Raw genomic sequence first — 22,885 nt, 5'->3', positions numbered from 1 at the left:
TCGGAATCTCGGTAACTCTCTCATCAACTCCCGAAGTTCTGAGTCCGGCAACGGTTTAGGAGTTCCGGAAAACTCGGCGTCTGCAAGGTGTAAGTCATTCTATGACAGTCAATCAGGTAGACACGGAAATGGGACCTTAGACAACAGAATTTGCGCAGCCGTTACGTGCATAGTGTCTCATACTCTGTAGCATTACTACCATCTTGGTAGCTATGCCATACCTTCGCTGAACTCCGTTTTTCACTAACCCAGAACCCTTCTTCGTTCCCTCAAACGAGCTCTGTGGTAGCACAAAAGAGAGTGACGAGGCGCAAAGCTTATAACATCATCGGTGACATGCAGAGAAACGTGGCCACATGTTATGTAACTCTCTTTCTGATTCGATCAGGTTGTACAAGAAAATATATCCGCACGCTATCCTAACCCTTTCCCATACTCGGGCAGGTTGTACGAGCAAATGCATCTTCACGATAGCTGCTCCAGCCTGCTGGAAAGAGGCGCAGTATGTCAAAATCGTTGGCCCTCTTTTCCAAGAGCCCATATTGATCTAACTCTTCAAGAGGATATGGCATTGGTTTCGGCAATGCACATCTGTGAACTCATCATAAGATGGTCCTTAACCGCTGTTGATATGACATCTTCAGGACGACAATCAGTAGCACCGACGCCCAAATCTCCATCTCGATTGTATATACTACCTGTTAGCTGAGTTATTTGTAATCGTTACATTCACTCATTTTCTATTCTGTTTAGAAAATATGCCGTCCCTGTCGAATGAGGCTATCATTGCTATCGTTACTCTTTTTGTGGCTTGTCCTCCTTCAGTCGTTCTCATCTGGCACCTTGTTAGACGCTATCGGAGCAAAAGCCTTAGACAAGACGGTAAGTTGAAGAAGTGGTAGTCCATGTGAGCTCGGTTTGGTTGACCTCTCCTCTAGGTGTTGAATCTGCCAGCCGCTCTACCGCAAACTCCACCACCTCTACGATGAAGAACATGATGGAGTCTACGACGCACCCTACGGCGCAACCTACCCCTCATACTAGGACAATTGCTACGATAAACCAACTTTTTATGGGCAACATCAACATCACGCTGCCTTGTCCTAATGATGCCTGTCCACCCATGTAGTCAACACGCTTTCTGCTATCGATTGCTCCTTAAACAAAGCTGGAAAATGAGAGGCTATTCGGGTAGCTGCATTGAGACTAGAAAAGATGGCATGACATACATAAAGAACAGTTATTGTCAGGCACCAAAAGATATATCTTCTCATCTCTGATATCTAAACTGAGGCTGGATGATGTTATAAAGACGGAATAATATGGCGATGTAGATATTCTTATCATTATACAGTAATGCAAGGATGAAAAGATTGCACGTGTTGTCATCTCCGTGAACAGAGATATTGTGAAGCATACTGACTGAGTTCTCATGTTCCATATTCGCTGGTGCCATGCTAAGTTACTACCTTCCTCTATGCAACACCAGGAACAATTACCGGTCCAACTGGCCCACTACTCGCACCAATGTTAGCCTGATGCATTGTCCTCGAACCCCAATGATCTGGGTAATCAACCGCAGTATGGAACATTTGATAGTTTGCCCACATAATGATGTCACCCTCCTCTACCTTCGGCAGCATGATGTACTCAGGCTTGAGAACGCGTTCCTGAATGGGCTTTAGCCACTCCCTTATCTGAGCTACATCATCGATGATAGTCGGTTCCTCGTCTTCGCTGGAGCGAACAAAAGCTCGCCGGACGCAGATACCATGGACCATGAAAGCTCGTTCGCCGGTCACGGGGTTGACCCATACCATTGGGTAGCGCTTGATGTCTTTCTCATCGTAGGGGCCAAGGTCTTCCAATGATTTCTCTTTACCTTGGCTTACTACGCCTAGGCCGTGCGATTGAGCTTTACAGTCACCCATCCACTGGTAAGGGTGAGGTGCGTACTCGACCCATGAGTGATCAGCAATCTTCTTTTCTTGCTCTGTCATCATGTTGTATGTCTGGACGTTGCTGAAGAAGGCGGTCAGACCAGGTTCGGTGGTCATAGTCAAACCGCTGCCGTCATCCCAATGTATGGTCAGTTCAGGGGATGTAGGTCGCTTGATGCAGCGGAGCGTTGTAAACCACGCAGGATCGCGGGCGTAGAGTGGTGCATCGATATGCCATCTCTGGAAGCGTGTATGGCCTGAGGCATATTCTTCTGCTGGAAGCGGTTTGTCATGCCATGCATGCGCGATTTCCTTCTTGATCGTCGTGTCTTTGATACCGTAATGGTCTGCTCCCTGGTAGCCTTTGCCGATTAGACGAACGTTTTCTGCACCAGGTATACCGACAACATCACGTCCTTTCTGGAGGCAAATCAGTATGACGCATACTCTGGGATGGAGGTTTTCATACCGAAAGTAAGCCGCCCTGCTTGTGGAAGGTCTTCACATCGCCGTGGGAGTGCACGTGAGGTGCTTTAGGATCGAAGCGTGTGACAAGCTCCCATTGTTTAATGGGTGCGAGATCCTTCTGGCCCTTGACAACCACCAGCTTATGGGTCCAGATCGCATCAGATAGTGCCTTCACGTCGGAGTCTACAACAGAGTGTCAGTTTACGACACTTCATCATCGGGTCGGTGTTGTACTCACCACTGATGTTATCAAGGTCGAGATCGTCAATAATTGCTCCAAAGTTGTGCTTCTCCTTGGTACTTTTCGCCATCTCCTTGACCGTGAAGGTCGGCTCGGGGGCTAGTATACCAGGCGCCATGATTCTCTGTCGATGTCGTGAAGTTTGGTGACCAGCTATCTTCCTCCGATATGGTCTCCTTTGAGAAGCCTTGAAGAGAAGAAGCGAAAGCTCAAGTGGTGAAAACGCGAAGCCAGATGTCATACACGTCTGCAAATATGGTCCTTAGATGCATGACTACTGTACTGCATATATGTTGAAGTCTGGAGTGATGTCCGCTTACCCACTCTTACTCGAACGTCGTCCCCGCATCACCGACAGAGAGCTCGGATCTTATCGCAGCCCTGTCCAAAATGTTCTTAATACTATGTTGATGCATTGCCGAACGTGAGGGGAACCTTCTGCTAGAAGTCGCTAGCATGTTATCTTATCAGCTAGCGCATCTCGGCCGAAACCCGAACTTGTGAATCTTGCCGTGCTCGGCCGACTTCCTCGTGATGCCTGATATGGTGAATTGATCGAGGTTATATTGTCATTAGAGTCGAAGGCAGTGGCCAGTCGCATTTGGCAACAACATCAATTGTTGCAGGCCTTCCGACCCATTGCCGATGCACACCTGATAAGCCCTTCTCGCGTGGGAAAGTAATAACAGATGTGGCAGAGGATTTGCAATGTCTGTCCTCGGTGTGTCGTATAGAGAAGATCTAAGAGGCTGACATGACGCGACGCGACGCGTTCTTCACGGTGCGGACGCGCTACGGGTGCCGTGCAAAGTAGCCGTGGTCATGTCGAAATGATGACATCACTATCCTGTTGCGTGGCTTGGAAGAAGCCGAAGTAAGAATGCTTGCAGAGCCGTGCCGTAGGGAACATTTGAAGATGGACGCATAGGGTGGCTGGGGAGTTAGTGGTTGTGGCATGACTCGCCATACGTCATCGACACTATTGTTCACAGTCACACCTGGGCGTCTTCAAGGGATCATCTTAAGACGCGAATCTCAACAAGGACCACTTGTATTGTTTCATACTTCAGAAAACCAAGTAACTCTCTCCTTCCACATACACACATTGGTAGCTCCCCCGTCAACCCGAAGGATGATCACTGGCCGCTATGTTGCACTGATGCATCACGCGCGGCCCATACGACTTCGGAAACTCGGTAATGCTATGCCATAGCGCCCGGTTATACCAGAGGATGACATCCTGCTCCTTGTGCGGATGAGCATAGATGTTTTCAGGCTGCAATGCCGGCCGCATGATCCTATCAAGGAACGCCCTGACTTCTTTCAAGTCCTCCACAATTGTTTCTGACCCATTTGGGCTACTCTTGAGGTACAACTTAAAGGCACCTTGACCATGGACTTGCAGCGACTTCTCACCAGTTTTCGGGTTTGTCCATACCATTGGATAGGTACATACTTTACTTTTGTCCCACTTGGGAAGTCTGTCCAGCGGCATCTCAAGTCCTTCAGTCTCGATGGAATGTCCAAGGCGGGTGCTATGCGCTTTGGACATCCACACGAAAGCGTGTGGTGCGTATTCGATTCTGCTATTCATCGCGATGTTCCGGGTCTCTTCGTCAAGTAGAGCCAGCGCACGGCTACCAGCGACCATTGCCGTGGCTCCTGGTGCCATCTTCATTTGAGTCCCTGCCTCATCCTCCCATCGCACAGTCACATCTGGTCCCTTGGGGGTACGAACAGCTAGAAGGCAGCCTACACGTGGAGGAGGGATGTCGTACAAAGACCCGTCAAAGTGCCATTGGTAGAAACGTGAAGCTCCAGCTTCGCGTTCTTGCGCTGGTATGTGCGGTGGAAGATGAAACTCTTCGTGGTCAATACCCTGGACTTCGAAGCCGGGTGGGAAACCGAAGTGGCCTTCTGGAACGGGCCCACGACCAAGGATATGAACTTGTGGCTGCACGGGGATCGCTGGACGTTTGGGAATACCATAAAAGTCGACGCCGTTGTGGTGGGTAAGGAAAGGGTCATGCCCGTGCGCAAAGCCACCGGTAGTCTCCTCGCGGTCGAAGCTGATTCTGGGTCAGCGCGGTCAGGTCTAGCATATGTGTATGACTTACTTTGCAGTCAGCAAATATTGCTGCTGTGGCCTCAGCATCTGTGGTTGCTCTTTGAATACCAGCAACTTCCATTTGTGCAGAGCATCAGAGATGAACGCGAAGTCTGCATCTGTAAAGTTGTTCAAGTCGATCCCGTAAATTTCTGCGCCGAAGTCTGCTTGGCTGCCTTTCGCGTGGTTGATGGGGACAATGCGTCCAGTGGATTCATCAGCGTGTGGAAGGTCGAGGATAGGCTTCTCTGCTTTGAGATGCAGATATTTAGACTCTTCAGTTATGACTGCTGTGACGACCATGGTGGTGATTTACTGTACAGGAATTTCGTGTTAAGATACCCGGACTACAACCAAGAAGGCCCTTAGATAGTCTATAGATTATTGTTGGTAGTATCAAATACTCAGCGTAGTCTAAGCAGATACGTCTTAGCTACCAGCCATGGGTACGTCTGCATGATATTCACCCCGAGGCGGCGATCGCGGGTTGAGTGGATTGATACCACCTCGGGATCCGATCAGCCACATTCGGGATCTCGGCCGAGTACCCTTGTTTACAAACCCCCAGACATAGCGAGAAAACTACGGAACCATTCCTATCATTCAAGAACACATCCATACAAAATCTCTATTTTCATCTGTACAGATGTGAGGTCTTCGTTCATGATCTGTAACATTACTCCCATACTTCCAATATGATCGCCCGAACCCTCTCGTCTTCATACCTCACCACAGCTTCTGGCACGAAGACACATTATCTGCAAAGTGGTAACCCTTCTGGGTCGCTTCTGATCTGCCTACATGGGTTGGGAGGCTCAACCGAGACATTCTTGCCACTTGTGTCCTCTTTGCCCCAGACCCACAGCGTCGTTCTCGTCGATTTCCCTGGCTTCGGAAAGACGCCATTGACAGAATCCGCAAGACCACTTTCTATAGAAGGCCATGTCGCCGACTTGGGCGATCTCGTCACATATTTACAAGGAAATTCGAGCAACCCAGCTTCATCCGGGGTCGTCATCATCGGACACTCCCTCGGTGCCATTGTTGCTTTGCACTTTGCCGCAAGGTATCCCCAAATCGTTAGAGGCCTCACGCTCATCGGTCCTGGTAGAGCAGCAGGTCATATACCCGCAGTCCGGCAACGTATGCTCGACCTTGCGGCTGCGGTGAGGAAGGAAGGCATCAACTATGCGGCGGCTGCCGCAGCCAAGTCCAACTTTTACGAGGACACGTATGTATAGCTTTAAACCCCGTGGATGGTTAGTAACTTGCTGACGATAAACTTATAGTCAGTTCCGAAAGGTGGACCCAGCTACTAGAGAAGCTGTACGAACTGACGTCAGCTCTTCGAATCCTGAAGCTTATGCGCAGACATGTGAAGCTATCGTGGCTACTAGTCACATTGACCCAGAATACAAAGATATTACCTGCCCTATTGTCTTCGTGGCTGGAGACAAGGACATGATCAGCCCAGTGGAGCGATCGAACGATCTCAGTTCACTGGTGGGAGGAAGGAGCCGCGTAGTTGTTGTTCAAAGTGGACATCAGCCGATATTGGAGGACCTTCCTGGCGTTGAGAGAGCGGTACAACAGCTGTTCGAAGCCATGGCTGAATAAGGTGATAAATGCTGCATACTTGTGCAAATGATCAGAAAAAGCAGCATTCGGTATGACTTTCATTCCACATTACGCTGGGAAAATGTATACCACAACGAGCGGGTACTAGCAGTAAATTATGTGCCTGCAAAGTCGTGATTTGCTAGATATAAGAGATCATCGAAATAGTTGGTACCGCCTAAACCAGAAGCTGATAACGAAAAGCTAGGTTCTAGTTGTCCAAAACCTGCGGTGAGCGAATCACACTGCTGCGAGTGGTATGTGGAACGCGGCTCGATCGAAGAGGGCGATGTTGCCGTATTTCTTGGCGGAGAGTTTCTGTTACCGCTATTCGTCTGATAAAAGTCTTTCACCAATGCCGAAACGTCGAATCTGGTAACAGGTGTACCGTCTCTGTTGCGTTTCCTCCCTCGCTGAGCTAGAGCATCCTGAGACGTCTGGCCAATCAGAGCTTCAAGAAGTTTGCTACCTCTCGTAGCGATCATGCTCTCTGGGTGCCGTTGAAGGATCTGCATTACATCTTGAGCGAGTTCGCGGTGCTCGTAACCCTCATTGTCATGCAGATCGCGATGGAGTACATCGAGTAACAAGGTGATGGATGCAGCGACGGCGAATGCTTGATGAATCCATAAAGTAGGGCCATCTTCGCCAATGAGGCACTTGTACTCTTTGATGATCGTTTTCGAGGCTGCTAGACATGTTCGACGGGTAAATGCAAAGGCGGGGTTGGCAAAACTGTCTAGTAGAAAAGAGCGATGAATCATGATGATCTTGTGACTTGAGGTGATGGCTAGAGCACGTCGCGCCCAAGGTACCCACTCTGGCCAGGTTGGATCTAAGGGTGTATTCTTCATGAACAACGGCCTTTCGCGGGTAGCTAAACCGCGAAGTCGTGCATCCCAGTGCAGGACTTTCTCATAACGAGTGTAGGGAGTATTAGATGAGATAAGGCCATCTTGGAGCTGGGGCATGATTATTGCGATGTCGCGCAGAAATCGAGAGTAGCTAGTGATGGTAGGTATGTCAGGATCTACTGCAAGCAAATTATGATCGTGACTATTCGAAGGCGGTGCAGATGTCGAGTACCTGGGACTGACGAGATAGCTCTCCGAGAAAGGTATGCTGAACCAGTCTTGGCTGCAAAGCTGACACCATACCCGGCGACCAGTTTCTTTTGCTACATCGCTTCCACTGGCATCTGGCCCCAAACGATGGATGCCCAAAGACTGTGCAATGCGAACGGCGGTGGCAAGATGGATGCTCTGCTTCGTGCTGAATCCCAGGAGATGAGCAGAAGCAGTTGCCGTGGCGATGGCTTGACACGATAGAATGCTCAGATTGCTCGTGTAGTCTGCGCGGTTAAGACAGATGAATATAGCCTGGTACCATCGCCGCGACAGCTTTTGTCGTTCAATCTGATCGAAGCCCCATGATTGCGCACGTACATCAGGTACGCAAACGAGACTTGCAGTGAGCACGGAGAACAATAGAGCCACCCACTGGAGATCTATAGAGGCCTGATCTATGAGTCCGTTGTGCTTGTCGTAGAAGTCGCGAAGTTGTGCCTGGAAAGTGGGCGCGAAGTAGCTGCCGTGATACCACAGCAGACAGTTGCGATGATAATCAACTAACTCTTGCACTTGGTCTGAACTGGGAAGTAAAAGCTGAAGCACTGGAAGTTGCGACAAGTCCTCTAGTATACCCGACCCAGCTCCAGGGGGTGCATCATCGGCGGGTTCGAGAGAGGCGACAGTGTGGCAGTCGGGGTCTTTCCGTCTTCCCCAAGCCAGAAACTCTAACACTGTCGCAGCATCTCTCGAGACGGCCGAGTCGTCGGGCCCATCAACAGACACATCAATAAGTCCACGTTGTGGTGTATCGGGTTGCAGGCTACATGGCGGGGTCCTAACATCCATGGAGTTTTGCTGGCTCGTCTCGCTTTCGAGCTGTGCGACTCGCTGTCGCAGATAGTCGAGCTCATGGGTTCTCGACTCCGAAGATTGTAGTAGAGGGCTTATATCGCGATGGAAGTTGTCGACGCCACAGGTATCCTGTTGGCCTCTTCTGACGCAGTTGTCACAGGGTACCGTCTTGCTGCATTTGACTTTCCTCCTTGCGCAAGCTGTGCAAGTCAGCCGACTTCGCGGTTGAGCCGACATGCCAATGCAAGACTGAATGATAGGTTCGGAGCGAATGTGGTCGTCGCCATGGTGCCAGAGAGCTGAAATGTCCTAATGATAAGCACGGAGGATGCGAGATGTTGGGGATGGGAGAAATGATAAGCGTGAGCTACCTAGCGCGACACCGGCCGAGGTTCGGCTGCACCACCCTGTCCAGGTGGCGTACACTTGCATATCATCCCAACGAGTCTCAGTACAACCGGAACACCTTTCATCGGATGCAGCAACGCGATAGCGAGCTGTACAAGGGATGCGCAATCTTCGATAGCGATGCCTGTCGGTCCAATCATGTTGACTCGGATGATAAGGCCAGTCTAGGCTACCCCATCTTCACCTCAGTGCGACGGAACGTAAGCATGCCTATCTATCTTGAATACTGATTCAAGTATGTAGCGCAAACGTCTCAGGGTTCAAATAGGGTGTTGTGCTGTCAGACGATGTGTTGAATCTACGCAGCTTCATCATCATGCTGACACCAGTCAACCTGCGCAATCGCAGCCATGCGGCACAAGAGAAGGTCAAGCTCCGGGTGACACAACCATCCAGCTGGCGGCTTCCCAAACAGAACAGTAGCATCGCACCACCTGATGTATGGACTAACGCGGACATGGAGCCAGTGCCTCCAGAAAAACGCACGTGGGGAAAAAGTGCCTTTGTAACATACTGGTTCAGTGACCTTGTCACGATATCAACCTGGAGCTCAGGATCTGCCATTTTCACCTTGGGTAAGCGCTCATACTTTCTCTGTGTCGAATTCTGCGAATGTCATACTGACAGTGGCAGGTTTGACGGCGACTGACGCTGTGCTTATAACGCTTGTGGCGGGCATATGCAACGCCCTGCCGACAGTGCTCAATGGCGCCATCGGCTCGAATCTACATATCCCATTTCCTATCGCATCTCGTGCTAGCTTCGGATACTGGTTCAGCTACTTTGCCGTCGTGAGTAGAGGTATCCTAGCCATGTTTTGGTTCGGCGTACAAACCGCCAATGGAGGTACATGTGTCACTGCGGTACGTTTTTAGGCAAGCTACGATGTATACGACATAATCTGACTTGCCTTTTCAGATATTGAATGCTATCTGGCCAAGCTTCCGGGATGTTCCAAATCACCTGCCCGCATCTGTTGGTCTTACCACAGCTGGGATGATATCATACTTCTTGTATTGGCTCATCCAGTTTCCGTTTCTTCTCATTCCAACACATAGGCTACAATACATGTTCTGGGTAAAGACTGTATTGTTGCCGCCGGTGGCTATTGGAATGACTGTGTGGGTTGCTGTCAAAGCAGGTGGCAATGGGACCTTTTTCACGCGTCCGGCTTCAGTATATGGTGCTGAGAGAGCTTGGCTCTGGCTATCAAGCATGACTAGCATCACTGGTGGATACAGCACTCTCGCTGTCAACATCTCTGACTTCTCACGCTTCAGCAAAGATCCTAAAGCACAATACTGGCAAATGCCGGTGATTCCGTTCTTCAAGACCATGGTCGCTCTTATGGGGATTGTCTCCGCATCGGCAGCCCAGGAAATCTGGGGCACGGCTTATTGGACACCACTGCAAATCATCGATACCTGGATGGACACTTCTGGTGGTCGTGCAGCAGCTTTTTTCTGCGCTTCGATCTGGTTACTCGGCCAACTCAGCGTTAACATTAGTGCAAATGCCGTTTCTTTTGCTAACGATGTCACGACACTCGCACCAAAGTACATCAACGTGCGCCGCGGCTCCGTTCTTGTGGCTTTCGTTGGTGGCTGGGCGCTATGCCCTTGGATTATCGTGGCTTCTGGAAAAGCGTTCCTGAACTTCATGAGCGCATACGCCATCTTCATGGCGCCTATGGCAGGTATCCTGTTCACCGACTACTGGTTAGTCAAGCACAGAAGGTACGACGTGCCCGCTTTGTATGATCCACGAGGTATCTACCGATATGGTCCCTATGGTACAAACTGGCGCGCTGTGGTTGCCACATTCGTCACCATCATCCCTCTACTACCAGGATTGGCCAACAAAGTGAACCCGAATTTGAAGCTTTCAGCTGGCTTACAGAATCTCTTCACGTTCAATTGGCTTTATGGGTTCTTTTTGTCCATATTCTTGTACTACTTTTGCAACCTGTTCTTCCCAGCTGAGGAGACACTCATTCCACGAATTATAACCGGCTTTGAGTATTTGGAAGGGGTTGAGGTTGATACTGAGGCAGTAAGTCCATCACTCGACGGGAAAGCTGGTGGCTCTAAGGTTGAAGCTGGGACACACGCGTCTCCTCGATCTTCGAGTCAAGTCCAAGACAGATAGAAGACGATATAATGGGAAACATTTGGATTGGACTAGAGCCCAAAGTCCTCCAGCTTTCTGCCATCTTCCAATCCAAAGGTCCAAACATCCACATCGAGTTCCTCACCTGACCACCGAACACCCTTTATACTCCTCACCCCATGGTTCTTGAAACGCAATCTTCTAAATAATTTTTGCGCTTCTTCATTATCGGGGTCAGTCAGACCTGCAATCTCTTTTACGCCCTTCTCCTCACTGAAGTAGGCGATCAGACCTTGTGCGGCTTCGGTCGCATACCCTTTCCCGTGATAACGCTCAATCATGTTGAAGCCCAAGTCCGGTATGGTAGGTGCTTGTTCGCCTGGAACACGACCGAGTTGCATGGTGACATAACCGATATGTTCCAGTTTCCTTTGTGAGAACGGAATGCCAGCGTGCCTTTCTTCTTCCGGTGGGGATGGTTTCAAGCTGACTAGGTACCGTCCATAGCCCGTCGTGCGGAGTTTCTCATCCCCGTTGCTTATAATTTTCGTGGCAGCTTCACGATCTGGTACTTCTTCAACAATGTTTGGATGCCGTCGAACAGAGGGAGCCCCGTGAAGGAGCTCGATGACAAAGTCGCAGTGTGCATCAGATGATGGGTCGCAGTAGGAAAGGTAAAGGCGAGGAGTCAAGAAGTGGAAGTCGTATGGTGACATTATGAAGTTTGAGGAGAGAGTTCTGTTGATGCCTGCTAGTAACCAAGGCTTCCGCTGCCATGGGTTTGTTTATGAACATACACTGGACGCGTCAACGGGGTACGTATGGAAGCCTAGACTCATATGAGTCATCAACGTTGCTCCCTCAGGCGGCCAGCGCTAGGAAGTATGAGGAAGCTCAGAAACGGCGATGCTGGTATCGCGTAGTCTCCTTTCAAGAAACAGTACTGTTGTATGTGGTTTCTCCGGACAATACTGCTCCGGATGACTAGACATTCCGATCAATCGATCTTGTATCCGAAGAGATTACTCCGAACCTGCTCGCTCTCGGTCAGGTCATTCCTGCGAGCCAATCAAATGGGTCTGAAGAGCCAGTCATCTATAGCAGTCCCGGTAAACCTAAATTTCAGATGAAGAACAGAGTTGCCAGTCCATATGATGTACTCAGTCCCCCTGACTTCATCGTCTTCTCAGCACTGATACTGTAAGAGGGGTGATAGCTTGCCGGTCGTCTCAGCACGCGACTGTGAGATTTTGAGACGTATTGCGGTAGTTGTAGTAATGGGACTACAACGCTTGGTGAGGACAAGAGAGAAACGCATGCGGGGTGTAAAGCTTGAGTTGCGAAAGGGTCGCGAGGTGCCTAAGCCTCTTACGGTAACGTGGATGAAAATTGTGGGGAACCCCCGCCTTCTGGTATTCTCTTCTTTCCATACCTCGACACCTGGCTTCTTCAAGTCACAAAACGTCGTATACCTACAAACGACATCATGGCGCCACTATCCGGATCAGCCAAGAAGAAGAAGCAGAAGGAGAAGGAGAGGGAGCTCCAACGCCTCAAGGTGATTGAGGAGCGACAAGCGGGGTCGGACACGAGCCCTGATGAGGAGATTCCAGCCACCCAGCCCTATGGACCTTGGGAAGAGCCAAAAGAGAAATGGGATGCACGTTTGGAGGCTCAACCCCCAACTGAGAAGTACTCTGAATTCGAGAAGCGTGCAAAGGCCAGAAAAGGGCAGCCCATCGAGTATCAGCCCGCTGCGATCTCCGATGAGCAGACGCTACATGTAGATGCATCTACCAAGTTTGATAGCACTGCGAAACCTGTTCAGAAGCTGGTCTTCGCTTCAGGTATCAACTTAGACGAGTATGGCTGACTCTGTCCCAAACTGTAGTCACTTTCGCTGATCATAATCAGCACCCTCATTGACGTCATCGCGAATGCAGACGCTACGTTCCGAAGTGCAGTCCGTGTGTTCGTCGCCGGTGACGCCGAAAGGAAGGAGGCAATTGAGATCACAAGTGCGGGCGTGGAGAAACTCACCAAAGCCCTGCCTCAACTAGAGGTTATTGCTCTCCACGGCACATCCAAGCTCACTCGAACCGCATTCCCAACTATTCTCAAGAACTGTGCGAACATCGAATCCGTCACCCTGACAGTCGTCCAAGGCCAGAAGTCCAAGCGCATACGTCTCAACAGCACACTCGAATGGCTGAACGACAAGACTTTCGTACCCAAGCTGCGATACCTCGAATTCCGTGGCGTCTACCACGAGGCTTTCCGTCGCGAGTTCCTTGAGTTTCTTACCCAAAGCAGGCCGGCACTAGAGATCGTGTTCGAATTTGACCGGCCAGCAGTACTTATCCGGGATAACGAGACCATTCCACTCGACCGCGTCCCTGCTGCTGATAAATAGAGCACAAGTGCTTGAGTTGTCCGATGCTAGGGTCTACGACGACGGGGGAGATGTATGTGAGCATTTCTACGACAGAGGTCCTGTATCTGATGGGCTGCGAATCTACGGGCGCGTGACTAAATAACTTTAGCAACGCTCTACGTACAAATTTACGGACCGTTAGTGTCGCAAGGGTGAAAATGAGAAGGTTAGGTCATGGTAGAAGGATCACTTATTGGCCCTTACGAGAACGATGGAAAGACAAGCTTACACGATCGAGGAAGTCTGTCTGACTCTCGGTGATCAAGCCATAAAACCAATAAATGAAATACGACCACTACACGTGGAAACGAATCAAAACTACAAAAACTGCTGATCCGGTGCGTAACAGGACGTAAGATACTGACTGAGCCACGAAGCATGCGTAATATCTTCTCCGTCGGGCTTAGGAATCATCGGCAACAAGAAGGCCAAGCTCCGTATGATAAAGATTCAATGAACGGAGATAGTCAAAGAATCCGAGCATTTGAGACTTATACAAGTCGAACCGTTGTGTGAGTTGTCCAGCTATATCTACACCCTGCGCGACAGGCTTCGTACGTATGATCAAGTGATGAGACTGACTTTGGCTTCCGTTGTTCATGTTTGTTCATGATTACAACCAGGACAGCGCGCACTTCTCTTTCTTTACACATAGCCGAATTGAGAGTGCGAGTGCGAAAACGATTCGGTTGTGGGTCCAGCCGCTGTTCTCGTGGCACCGGTGCATCAGCCCAGGCACTAGTGGAAGCTAACGCGGACTTTATGCAGGCTGCTGACGGCCAATCGAAGCATCATCAGCGCAGACTAGACGTCAAATCTTCGATACCACCTCAAAACGTGATGCGGCTATGCTGTTTGTCGAAGCGGGGCTCAAACGCAAAGGTCCGATTTGCGAACCGTCATCAATCTGCATATATGCTCGTACCTCGCTCGGAGGATGACAACCTCAAACGCGATCTTCCCTTGCCGCAATGTCAGCAACTCCGATGTCATCAGATTCAAGCCTATCAGGCGCTCCTGTTGAGCTAGCTTGGTCATCTCAGCGACCCGAGCTGCGCAGCGAGAAAGAAGATTGGATGGGCGTGACGGATCCCGTTGAAAGGCGAAAATTGCAGAACCGCTTAAACCAGCGAGCACGGAGTGAGTGGCCCTGTCAGACAGTTCACCAAAAACAAAGGATACACTCTAACACGTCTCAGGAAACCGCGCCCAAAAGAAGAATGCCATCATCAAACAGCCACGTAGTGTCATCGTTCCGGACGATACCCATGAGAGCGATGCATCGGGTCGTGAAGGCAGCACGTCCGATGCTTCTCAAGATGGTTCCAGCGAGCCGGATGGCACAATGATGCGGAAGTCATGCATGGCCGCTCATCCGAAAGTGAAAGAGCTCATGCAGCGCTTCTCCGAACATGCATATGCCAGCTACATGCAAGGGACACCCGCTTTGTCACACTTACCACTGCTTCTCAAGTATAACGTAGCTAGTGGTCTCGCGCGAAATGCAGACCTACTGGGGGTTACAGCACAATACTATGATTGGTATGGCATCTCGCCACTAAACAAGCAGGGTCCACTCTTGGGTTTGGGAGCTGGAGCGGAATGGCCTGCATGTCTACAACCCACTGAATTACAAAGTTCCATAGAGCATCACCCCTGGCTCGATCTGTTCCCCTGGCCCAAGGTGCGCGACAACATGCTGCAAGCGTTTCAACGAACAGAGCCCGTTGACTATGAAGACGAGCTATGCATCGATGTCTGCGAGTATAACCATCTAGATCGCAGACCAATACTGATAGTATGGGGTCCTCCCGAAGATCATCGCAGCTGGGAGATCGATCCCATATTCCTGGAGAAGTGGGGCTGGCTGCTCAGCGGATGCCCCGAAGTGTACGAAGCCACAAACTACTGGCGCGGAACAAGAGGCGAGAAGCCGATTACTCCACAGCAGTGGCATAACACGATACAAAGGAGTTTGCCAGACCAGTTCCGCTAACGGAGTTACGACAAGGGTGTCAGCAGAGTGCAGGTGGAAGTGGGCCATGCATGCGTGACGCCATGGGCTCGAGATGACAAAACCATACCTATACAATGCGAACACGCTGCATCGTATCTGTAGTACAGGTATTCAGGTTGCCAACTACAGCGACTAGACTGCTGTCCCTCGAGAAGCGCGGATGATATGGACCCCTTCGCACCACCGCCAAAGCCGAAGACCGCCTTGGGCTGGCACCGCGTCTTGTCGCCCGCTGCCAACGTCAAGGTTTCACCCATCTCACTAGGCGGAATCAGTATTGGCAACTCGTGGAGCAAACTGTTTGGTGTCAGTGAGGATGCCCACTCTCTGCTGGACACCTATTTTGACCTCGGCGGCAACTTCGTCGATACCTCGAATACCTACAACTCGGAAGAATCTGAGAAGCTTATCGGCGAGTGGATGGAGAAGCGAAACAACAGAGACCAGATGGTGATCGCAACTAAGTACGGAGCGGGCTACAGAGCCTACAATCGGGAGAACGAACCGCTGCAGAGCAACTTTACAGGCACAAGCGCAAAGAGCATGCACGTATCAGTTCGAGACAGCCTCCGCAAGCTCAAGACTGATTACATCGACATATTATACGTACATTGGTGGGATGTTGGTGGTAATGTGGAAGAGATCATGCGCCATCTTCATGCACTTGTCATGGCTAGACAGGTCCTCTACCTCGGGGTCTCGGATACGCCAGCCTGGATAGTTGTCAAAGCAAACGAATGTATGTACCGCGAGTATATACAACCCTCCACTTGAACCATCGTTAACCTGTCATACAGACGCCCGCCGCCACGGCCTAACACCCTTCTCTCTTTACCAAGGCCGATGGAACGCCGCCTACCGTGATATGGAAGCCGAGATAATACCCATGTGCGAGGACCAAGGCTTAGCAATCGTATCTTGGGCCTCGCTCGGCGGCGGCCAACTGGCTACGACCTCCTCAAGAAAGGCTGCAGAAGAAGATCCAAAGTCTGGTAAAGGCTTTTACAATGCATCAGAGAGCGATATAGCAGTATCGGAGGTCCTCGAGAAAATGGCAGAAAAGAAGGGTGTTACATTGCAGCAAATGGCACTGGCATACTTGTTCCATCAATCCACTCACGTATTCCCTATTGTGGGTGTGCAGACTGTGGAGCATGTCAAGGCAATGGTACCCGCACTGGCCATCTCCTTATCGAAAGAGGAAATTGAAGAAATACACAGTGCTGCGCCGTTCAACCCACTGTTTCCGCAAAACTTCATCTTTGGCGGTCGACCGTATAGCACTAGGCTGACGGCGGCAGACCAGGCGAATTATCAGATGGCCGCTTGGATAGACGCACCACCGAAGAATCCTGGGTACGCGCCACGGTCATGAAGGAGACTACAAGTACAGAGGAAGCAAAGAATCGTATGAAATGAGTGTATTCAGCTGTTATGCAGCTTCTATGTAGTAATGCAGTATGATCAAACGCCTGCTCAATTTGTTCCCTACCACCATCTCTTACCCAACTACCAATTTTTTCCTTTCGTCAGGTCTTCTGTTTGTTTCCTGTACAACACGCCAGTAAAAGGTTTCCCTCAATATGGCAGTGATGTGTTCAGTCTAATGATATAAAGCGAATGATTAGAGTTTGAAACAGCTTTACTGTTTCTCTTGTAGCGCGGCACAACCAAGAGTCCACCACCTAGATGTAGAACATGGTATCCCTGATCTTCTGGTGGATCTGTACATCCGCCGCACTCGGATCCTGCCCCGCGCCCCCAGCCGCAGAAGTTCCAGCAACAGAAGGTGCTGCACTCGGTGTTGGCGTATCGAACAAGTTCGCAAGGTAGCAACGCGCACGTTCACAAGCCAGATCAGCGTAGTAAGCTGGTGGACAGAGGCTGACAGCTTTGGTCGCACGACCGAACAGGTAACACATATTGTGCGTGAGGTCTTCGACAATATCAGCGATGTTGCTGAACGGCGCCGGAACCTGTTTCGCGTAGATCTGACGGAATATCTCGTCGTGCACGATGTAGTAATGGCAAGGGCGAGCCGTGCCCTGGAGTGCGGCGTGAGCTTGGAGGAAGAAGTCCCAATTGCGGGCTTCAGTTACGCCGCGATCAACGACAGTACCGGGCTTCGTGTTGCCGGAGCTCTTGCCAATATCAGGATTTCCGTCGCAATCTTTCGTGGCTGTTGGGTAGAAGCGTGTCTTGTGTCGCTTGCCGCAGATGACGATCGTGAAACGCGGGAGACCTTTCTTGGTATCGGTGGCTGGGTACACTGCCTCGCATGCTCTCCGCAACTGGGGAAGCTCTTGTGAGAGCACCATATCGTACTGTCCCTCTGACACTCCATCACGGTAGATCAGAATATTCTCAGGCAAAGATTGGTGGGGTCGGCCTTGGTGATCCTTGCCCTTGGTCCTCCACAGGTTGAGTCGTGATTTAAGCATCTCGGCGAGGTCGTCGACATTCTCCTGTCTTCCACGCTGGATACGCAGAGTAGCAGGCCATTGACCAAGGAACCTGTCAACAGACGCGACCATTGCCGACACCGATGGTGCGTTAGAAGCTGAGCCAGGCGATGGGTGAGTGACGTCAATACCGACTACCATGGTTTTGTCAGCTTCAATCAAACCCAAGTTCGTTTTCTCGACGATCTGGTTGATGCCACCCAACTTCAGATTGAACTTCAGCGCCACGTTGGCAATGTATTGGTCCCGTCCTCGGTCCTTCCAGAGCTTAGAGCCCACAGAACAGATGGTGTGAAGACCATAGTCTTTGTCGGCGAGCGTCTTGATGCGCTTGTACAGAGTTGTGTTTACCTCTGGCAAGACAATGAACAATAGATCGACACGGTCGGCCTCCTTTCGTAGGAATGGACCTAGGGAAGCGTCATCTGCGTGCTGAAGCTGGAGACGTTGCACAGGCATGGGCTTCTCAGCCATGACACCGACCTTGAGCAATCCTTGATGAAATTCCTGCATCACTATAGTTAAGGCCTGGGCGTCAAAGGAACCTTGTCTATTCGGAAGAGTTATCATGACAGTCGACCACTTCGCCAGTCTGGTACCGGTGTGAAACTTGATGTTCATCATGTTCCAACGGCCAAACTTCTGGTCAACTGAAGCAGTTTTGTTTTGTTGGTAAATGACCCTTGGACCGGCGAGAACTCGACCTGGTACTTTGATTAGACCCGGAGTAACGGTAAGACCGAAAGAGCGCTAGACGTAGTTAACATATGGAACTATGATGGCAAGACCCGCGGCCTACCAGAAGTATGTTCGCATTCCCATCGAGCCCAACAGTCGGTACGCCCTCATCAAGAACCGACTTTGCGTTGTCCCATGGCTTACGAACAGCGTATCGGATCATTTGCTGTGTCTGGAAGGCATCAAGCTTGGCCTTCGATGGCTGGCCCGGAACGACGATGCAAACCTCTGCAGGAAGGTACATCGGATTCTCCCGGTTGCCACAATTGACTACAGGAAGTTCAGGGTGTTGGAGGATACGGTTGTATGCTATATGATGTTAGCATCATTGTAAGATAGAGGTGAAGAAGAGCATACTTGTTCTAAAGAAGTCGAACACAGTGATATATCGGCCGGATCCAGAAGGTGCTGGTCCCTTCGGCTGAGCCTTTCCTTTGCCCTTGCCCTTCGAAGCGCTCGCTTCCGCCTTGGGTACACCAGACGATCCAGCATCGCTGTCAAGCCAGAACTCAACATCCTTGGCGCCTGCGCCATGCGCCTTGATGCGTGGTCTATTGGTCAGTTTGTGTCCATCGTCCTTCCTAGCAAGTCCAAAAATGGTCTTGATTCGTGGAATGACCTGACCAGCTTTGTTACGCTTCTCAGGGAGATGATTTGTCTGGACACGAACCAACTTAAGAAACTTCTCTAGGGCGCTGGTGTTTCGGGTACCATAGTTTCCCATAAGCGCTGGTAGGGGCCCATCGTGGTAAAACGCTCCGTGGCTGACGTTGATGTTGACCAAGATTCGAGCCGTTGCAACACGCACGCTGGAGAAGAAACCACGAATGACATTGAGGCCAGAGCCCAGATCAGCTTTCATCGTGTTCTGGTTGAGAGAGAAGCTTTTCGTCGACCCTATCGTGGCAAGGTTGTTTGCCGACTTAGCGTAGTGATTCAAAAAGATATTGAGCGCTTGAGTCAGCTCTTGTTTGTCACCAAATGACTGACCAATATTGGTAGAGTTCATCCAGTTGACCAACTCACCAATGCTCAAAGCCTTTGTGTATTTGACGCGAACCTTGTATACAGCGGCGTTGGCTGCCGGTTCGTCCTCGCCTTCAGACCGGAACTGAATCTCGAAAATGTCGTCGTCATGCTTGAATTTTGTCTTCGAAATGATGGTTGCTCGGAAATCGGTTGCAATATCGGCTTTGTGTACAGCCATTTGCGGCGTCTGGAGTAGGAGCTCGACAATTCTGTGCCGCTTCCTTCCAGTCGCTTCGGGCTGAACATCGATATCGTAGCGATACAATACCATGTCTGATGGTGGCAGCAACTCAACGTAGTTTGCAGTAAGCTCCACCTTGATACCCCTAGTTCCATACCCAGGCCTAGTCGGGTTACCCTCTTTCAGCTTCAAAGTGCTCAGATCGAGCCCTTTCTTTGCAATCGGAAGCAGGGCATCTTCAATCTTGGCGACCTTCGGGTCTTGCGGATTGGAGTTGCTAGATGAAAGTTAAAGCCGGTAGGCAGGAATATGGCTTCGCAACTTACGAGAAAGCCTCGATGCCTTGTTGGCCACCTCCAGGCGGCCCACTATAACCTCCTCTACCACCACGACCTCCACCTCCACCTCTATCTCCTCGGAAGCCCCCACCTCTATCGCCGCGGAAACCACCACCCCTGTCGCCACGAAAACCGCCGCCTCTATCTCCGCGAAATCCACCGTCTCCTCTCCCTCTCCCTCCAAAGTCGCCTCTTCCGCCACCACGGCCACCTCCACGATCACCACGATCACCTCGATAACCACCTCGGCCTCTATCCCCACCACCGCGACCTCTATCTCCGCCACCTCGAGGTGCGTTGGACATGATCCTGAATGGCTGAGTGAGGCTTCCGAACTGGACAAATGGCGCGATGCGTGCGACGAGCTCAGCGATCTACACGATACGCTGGACTCGATTCGATTGCACGCGAATTCAGAAGTCGAATTGTATTCCAAGTAATATGCTGAGAGTTTTGTTGTGTATAAGGCAGCAGCAAGAAGGCTGAAGATGAACGCAAACGCGGTGGCGCGAGGAAGCGACAGCGCGAAGTGGGGCGTCATCCCGCCCCCGCACCGGTCTCATGCTTGATCGGACGCCAGCGCCCATCTTTCATCCCTTCCACTCCGTACGGCGCCTGGCCGCATACTGACCGTTTCTTTGCGCGGTATGTTCCCGGTGCAAGCTCGATAAACATGCTGGTACTTCGTCAGCCACACGCCTGCAATATCTGCCAATCCAAGCTGCTCTTCAACAATCGAGATTCATGGGAGGAGATCACTGAGCCTTGGTCGACAACTGGCCACGATCGGGGATATTGGTTCGATCTGTGGTATGGTGAGGCAGTTGAATTGGCACAGCATGGCTGCGAGTTGATGAAGTGGCTTGTTACCCTACGCCGACCGGACACAACGACAGACAGCCAATTGAGAGCCTACTACACGCATGTCTCTGAAGAGCAACTAGCATTGGACTGGGTTGAAGAAGTTAGCCAGTACACAGATAATAAGGACTTTTCTCGGAAGCTAGTATTGTGCGCAGAAGCTGAGTATGTACCTCGCGGAACACGGCTCGCCCTGTGCACTAACAATGGAGCTCAGCGACGTGGCTGCAGCAGACATCAAACAAAGGCCGCCGAACTTGACTCCATCGTCCAATCAAACCATGTCTAAAGCTCGCACGTGGTTGCAAAGATGTTGCAGCACGCATGAAGCATGCGCTACTCGTGAGTTCGACAGCGACCAGCTTGTAGCGAGCGACACACATACGTTGAAACCCCGTCGGCTTATCAAAATATTCCAACGGTCTGCAGGCCCAGCCATAACTGTACATCCAAGGTTATGTCTGGTCGATACAACGTACATTTCGTGGCCAAAGTATGCAACCTTGAGCTACTGTTGGGGAGGAGATCAGAAGGTCAAGTTAACAATGAGCAATTTAGCTCCCTGGCAGTCGAAAATCCCTTTTCACAATCTACCTCAAACTATAAAAGATGCCATAATTGTAACAACCGAGCTTGGGCTTGAGTATCTCTGGATAGACGCTCTATGCATAATCCAGGATAACGATGCCGACAAAGGTGTGGAGCTTGCCAGGATGGGTGACATCTACTCCAAGGCTCATTTTACCCTGCTAGCATCGCGAAGCCCTGCGGTGCAAGATGGGTTCCTAAAACCGCGATATATACCTAAGGAAAGAGGGTATCGCTTGCCTTACATCTGCAACGACGGTCAGATAGGTTCCGTGGTTCTCTGGGCGGGTAGAGACGTTGGAGTCGCAGAGCCGATCAACCAACGCGGATGGTGCTTCCAAGAACAAATCCTTTCGCCTCGCATCCTGGAGTTTGGGACTCATCAGATACGGTATTTGTGCACTGCAAATCGCACGGATGAAGTTGTACCCGAGACAGATGGTTGGATAACCAACTCTGAAACTTTCGCGGTACATGGAACCGGTCGTCCGCTCGACCTTCCCGCCAACTGGGCTACCCTACCAGTGGATGGAACCGAGTTCCTGACTATGTGGAATAACATCGTCATGCATTACAGTCATTTAAGCTTGAGCTTCAGTACCGATAGGTTGCGCGCTATCTCGGCTATCGCCAGAAAGTTGAAGCAGGCTTCATCGGCACGATACTATGCTGGACTTTGGGCAGAACACCTGCCAAGCCAGTTGCTTTGGGAGACTACCAACGACGACAAGCTCTTTCCGAAAGCTACTCGAGCCGTTAAGCCCGCGGCTCCATCATGGTCCTGGGCTTCCATGCAGGGGCCCATCAGTCTCAGAGATTACGAAGGTCACGCCGCCTACCAGATACTGGAGATTTCGATCAAAAATAGCACGCGTGGTGACGACTTCAGTGACGTTGACATTGTTAACGCTAACATCAGCCTTCGAACATTGACGCTTCATGCTAGAGTGACTAGACATAAGAAACCGTCTTCACCATGGTGGCCGACAGACTTAGTCGATAACTCGTGGCCGATGACTGTACACGAAGAGTTAGAGGAGGTTTTTCCACTTCTACTCTTCGTAGATCCCGAATCTGGAAAAGAGTGGAGCGATATTTCGGGTCGATGGGATGAATTCACTACGGGAGATCATGCAGTGTTACTAGCTAAAATCACCCTTGGCAAGGGGCTGATATTGAAAGCGAAACCAAGCAGCATAGAAAAGTACACGCGCGTCGGCACCTTTCAGTTGGATACGTACGTCGAAGACGACGATCGATGGCAACAAAGAGACATTTCCATCTATTGAGACGACGGTTTTGTGCATACGTGGATGCTTATGTTAGAGTTCCGACTGACAACATGTGTAGAGATATACGTAGTAATACATCTTACTAGCTTGTCGTCCTGGAACTCTACAAGCACTTTCAGGGAAGACTGTATTT

General features: G+C 50.7%; 8 protein-coding genes across 8 annotated transcripts; 4 read left to right on the top strand and 4 right to left on the bottom strand.

The window, feature by feature from the left end:
- Positions 1–1,475: 1,475 nt before the first annotated feature.
- GT037_000275 (clavaminate synthase-like protein) lies at positions 1,476–5,059 on the bottom strand (the record flags this gene model as incomplete). The annotated part of the gene is made up of 5 exons (XM_038925322.1): positions 1,476–2,360; positions 2,410–2,591; positions 2,647–2,773; positions 4,106–4,718; positions 4,767–5,059. 5 exons carry the CDS (start codon positions 5,057–5,059, stop codon positions 1,476–1,478), a joined length of 2,100 nt encoding a protein of 699 aa, XP_038791178.1.
- Positions 5,060–5,451: 392 nt separating this feature from the next.
- On the top strand, positions 5,452–6,373 carry GT037_000274 (alpha beta hydrolase fold protein; the record flags this gene model as incomplete). Its single annotated transcript, XM_038925321.1, has 2 exons — positions 5,452–5,987; positions 6,046–6,373. 2 exons carry the CDS (start codon positions 5,452–5,454, stop codon positions 6,371–6,373), a joined length of 864 nt encoding a protein of 287 aa, XP_038791177.1.
- A 116-nt stretch (positions 6,374–6,489) lies between these two features.
- On the bottom strand, positions 6,490–8,289 carry GT037_000273 (uncharacterized protein; the record flags this gene model as incomplete). The annotated part of the gene is made up of 1 exon (XM_038925320.1): positions 6,490–8,289. The coding sequence occupies one exon, from the start codon at positions 8,287–8,289 to the stop codon at positions 6,490–6,492; it is 1,800 nt and encodes a 599-aa protein (XP_038791176.1).
- Positions 8,290–9,019: 730 nt separating this feature from the next.
- On the top strand, positions 9,020–10,851 carry GT037_000272 (uracil permease; the record flags this gene model as incomplete). Its single annotated transcript, XM_038925319.1, has 3 exons — positions 9,020–9,278; positions 9,337–9,566; positions 9,622–10,851. 3 exons carry the CDS (start codon positions 9,020–9,022, stop codon positions 10,849–10,851), a joined length of 1,719 nt encoding a protein of 572 aa, XP_038791175.1.
- A 32-nt stretch (positions 10,852–10,883) lies between these two features.
- On the bottom strand, positions 10,884–11,528 carry GT037_000271 (uncharacterized protein; the record flags this gene model as incomplete). The annotated part of the gene is made up of 1 exon (XM_038925318.1): positions 10,884–11,528. One exon carries the CDS (start codon positions 11,526–11,528, stop codon positions 10,884–10,886), a length of 645 nt encoding a protein of 214 aa, XP_038791174.1.
- A 770-nt stretch (positions 11,529–12,298) lies between these two features.
- GT037_000270 (uncharacterized protein) lies at positions 12,299–16,638 on the top strand (the record flags this gene model as incomplete). Its single annotated transcript, XM_038925317.1, has 6 exons — positions 12,299–12,675; positions 12,727–13,165; positions 14,290–14,386; positions 14,446–15,219; positions 15,379–16,002; positions 16,061–16,638. The coding sequence occupies 6 exons, from the start codon at positions 12,299–12,301 to the stop codon at positions 16,636–16,638; spliced, it is 2,889 nt and encodes a 962-aa protein (XP_038791173.1).
- Positions 16,639–16,948: 310 nt separating this feature from the next.
- Positions 16,949–20,316, bottom strand: GT037_000269 (stem cell self-renewal protein piwi; the record flags this gene model as incomplete). Its single annotated transcript, XM_038925316.1, has 4 exons — positions 16,949–18,475; positions 18,525–18,772; positions 18,821–19,950; positions 20,000–20,316. The coding sequence occupies 4 exons, from the start codon at positions 20,314–20,316 to the stop codon at positions 16,949–16,951; spliced, it is 3,222 nt and encodes a 1,073-aa protein (XP_038791172.1).
- Positions 20,317–20,684: 368 nt separating this feature from the next.
- GT037_000268 (uncharacterized protein) lies at positions 20,685–22,749 on the top strand (the record flags this gene model as incomplete). The annotated part of the gene is made up of 2 exons (XM_038925315.1): positions 20,685–21,037; positions 21,090–22,749. 2 exons carry the CDS (start codon positions 20,685–20,687, stop codon positions 22,747–22,749), a joined length of 2,013 nt encoding a protein of 670 aa, XP_038791171.1.
- Between the last annotated feature and the right edge of the window lie 136 nt (positions 22,750–22,885).

The sequence above is a fragment of the Alternaria burnsii genome (assembly GCF_013036055.1).
Source record: "Alternaria burnsii strain CBS107.38 chromosome Unknown 705, whole genome shotgun sequence".
In the NCBI taxonomy this organism is placed as follows: Eukaryota; Fungi; Ascomycota; class Dothideomycetes; order Pleosporales; family Pleosporaceae; genus Alternaria; species Alternaria burnsii.
Note: the sequence above shows the minus strand (reverse complement) of the source record. Positions and strands in the feature narration are given on the sequence as shown.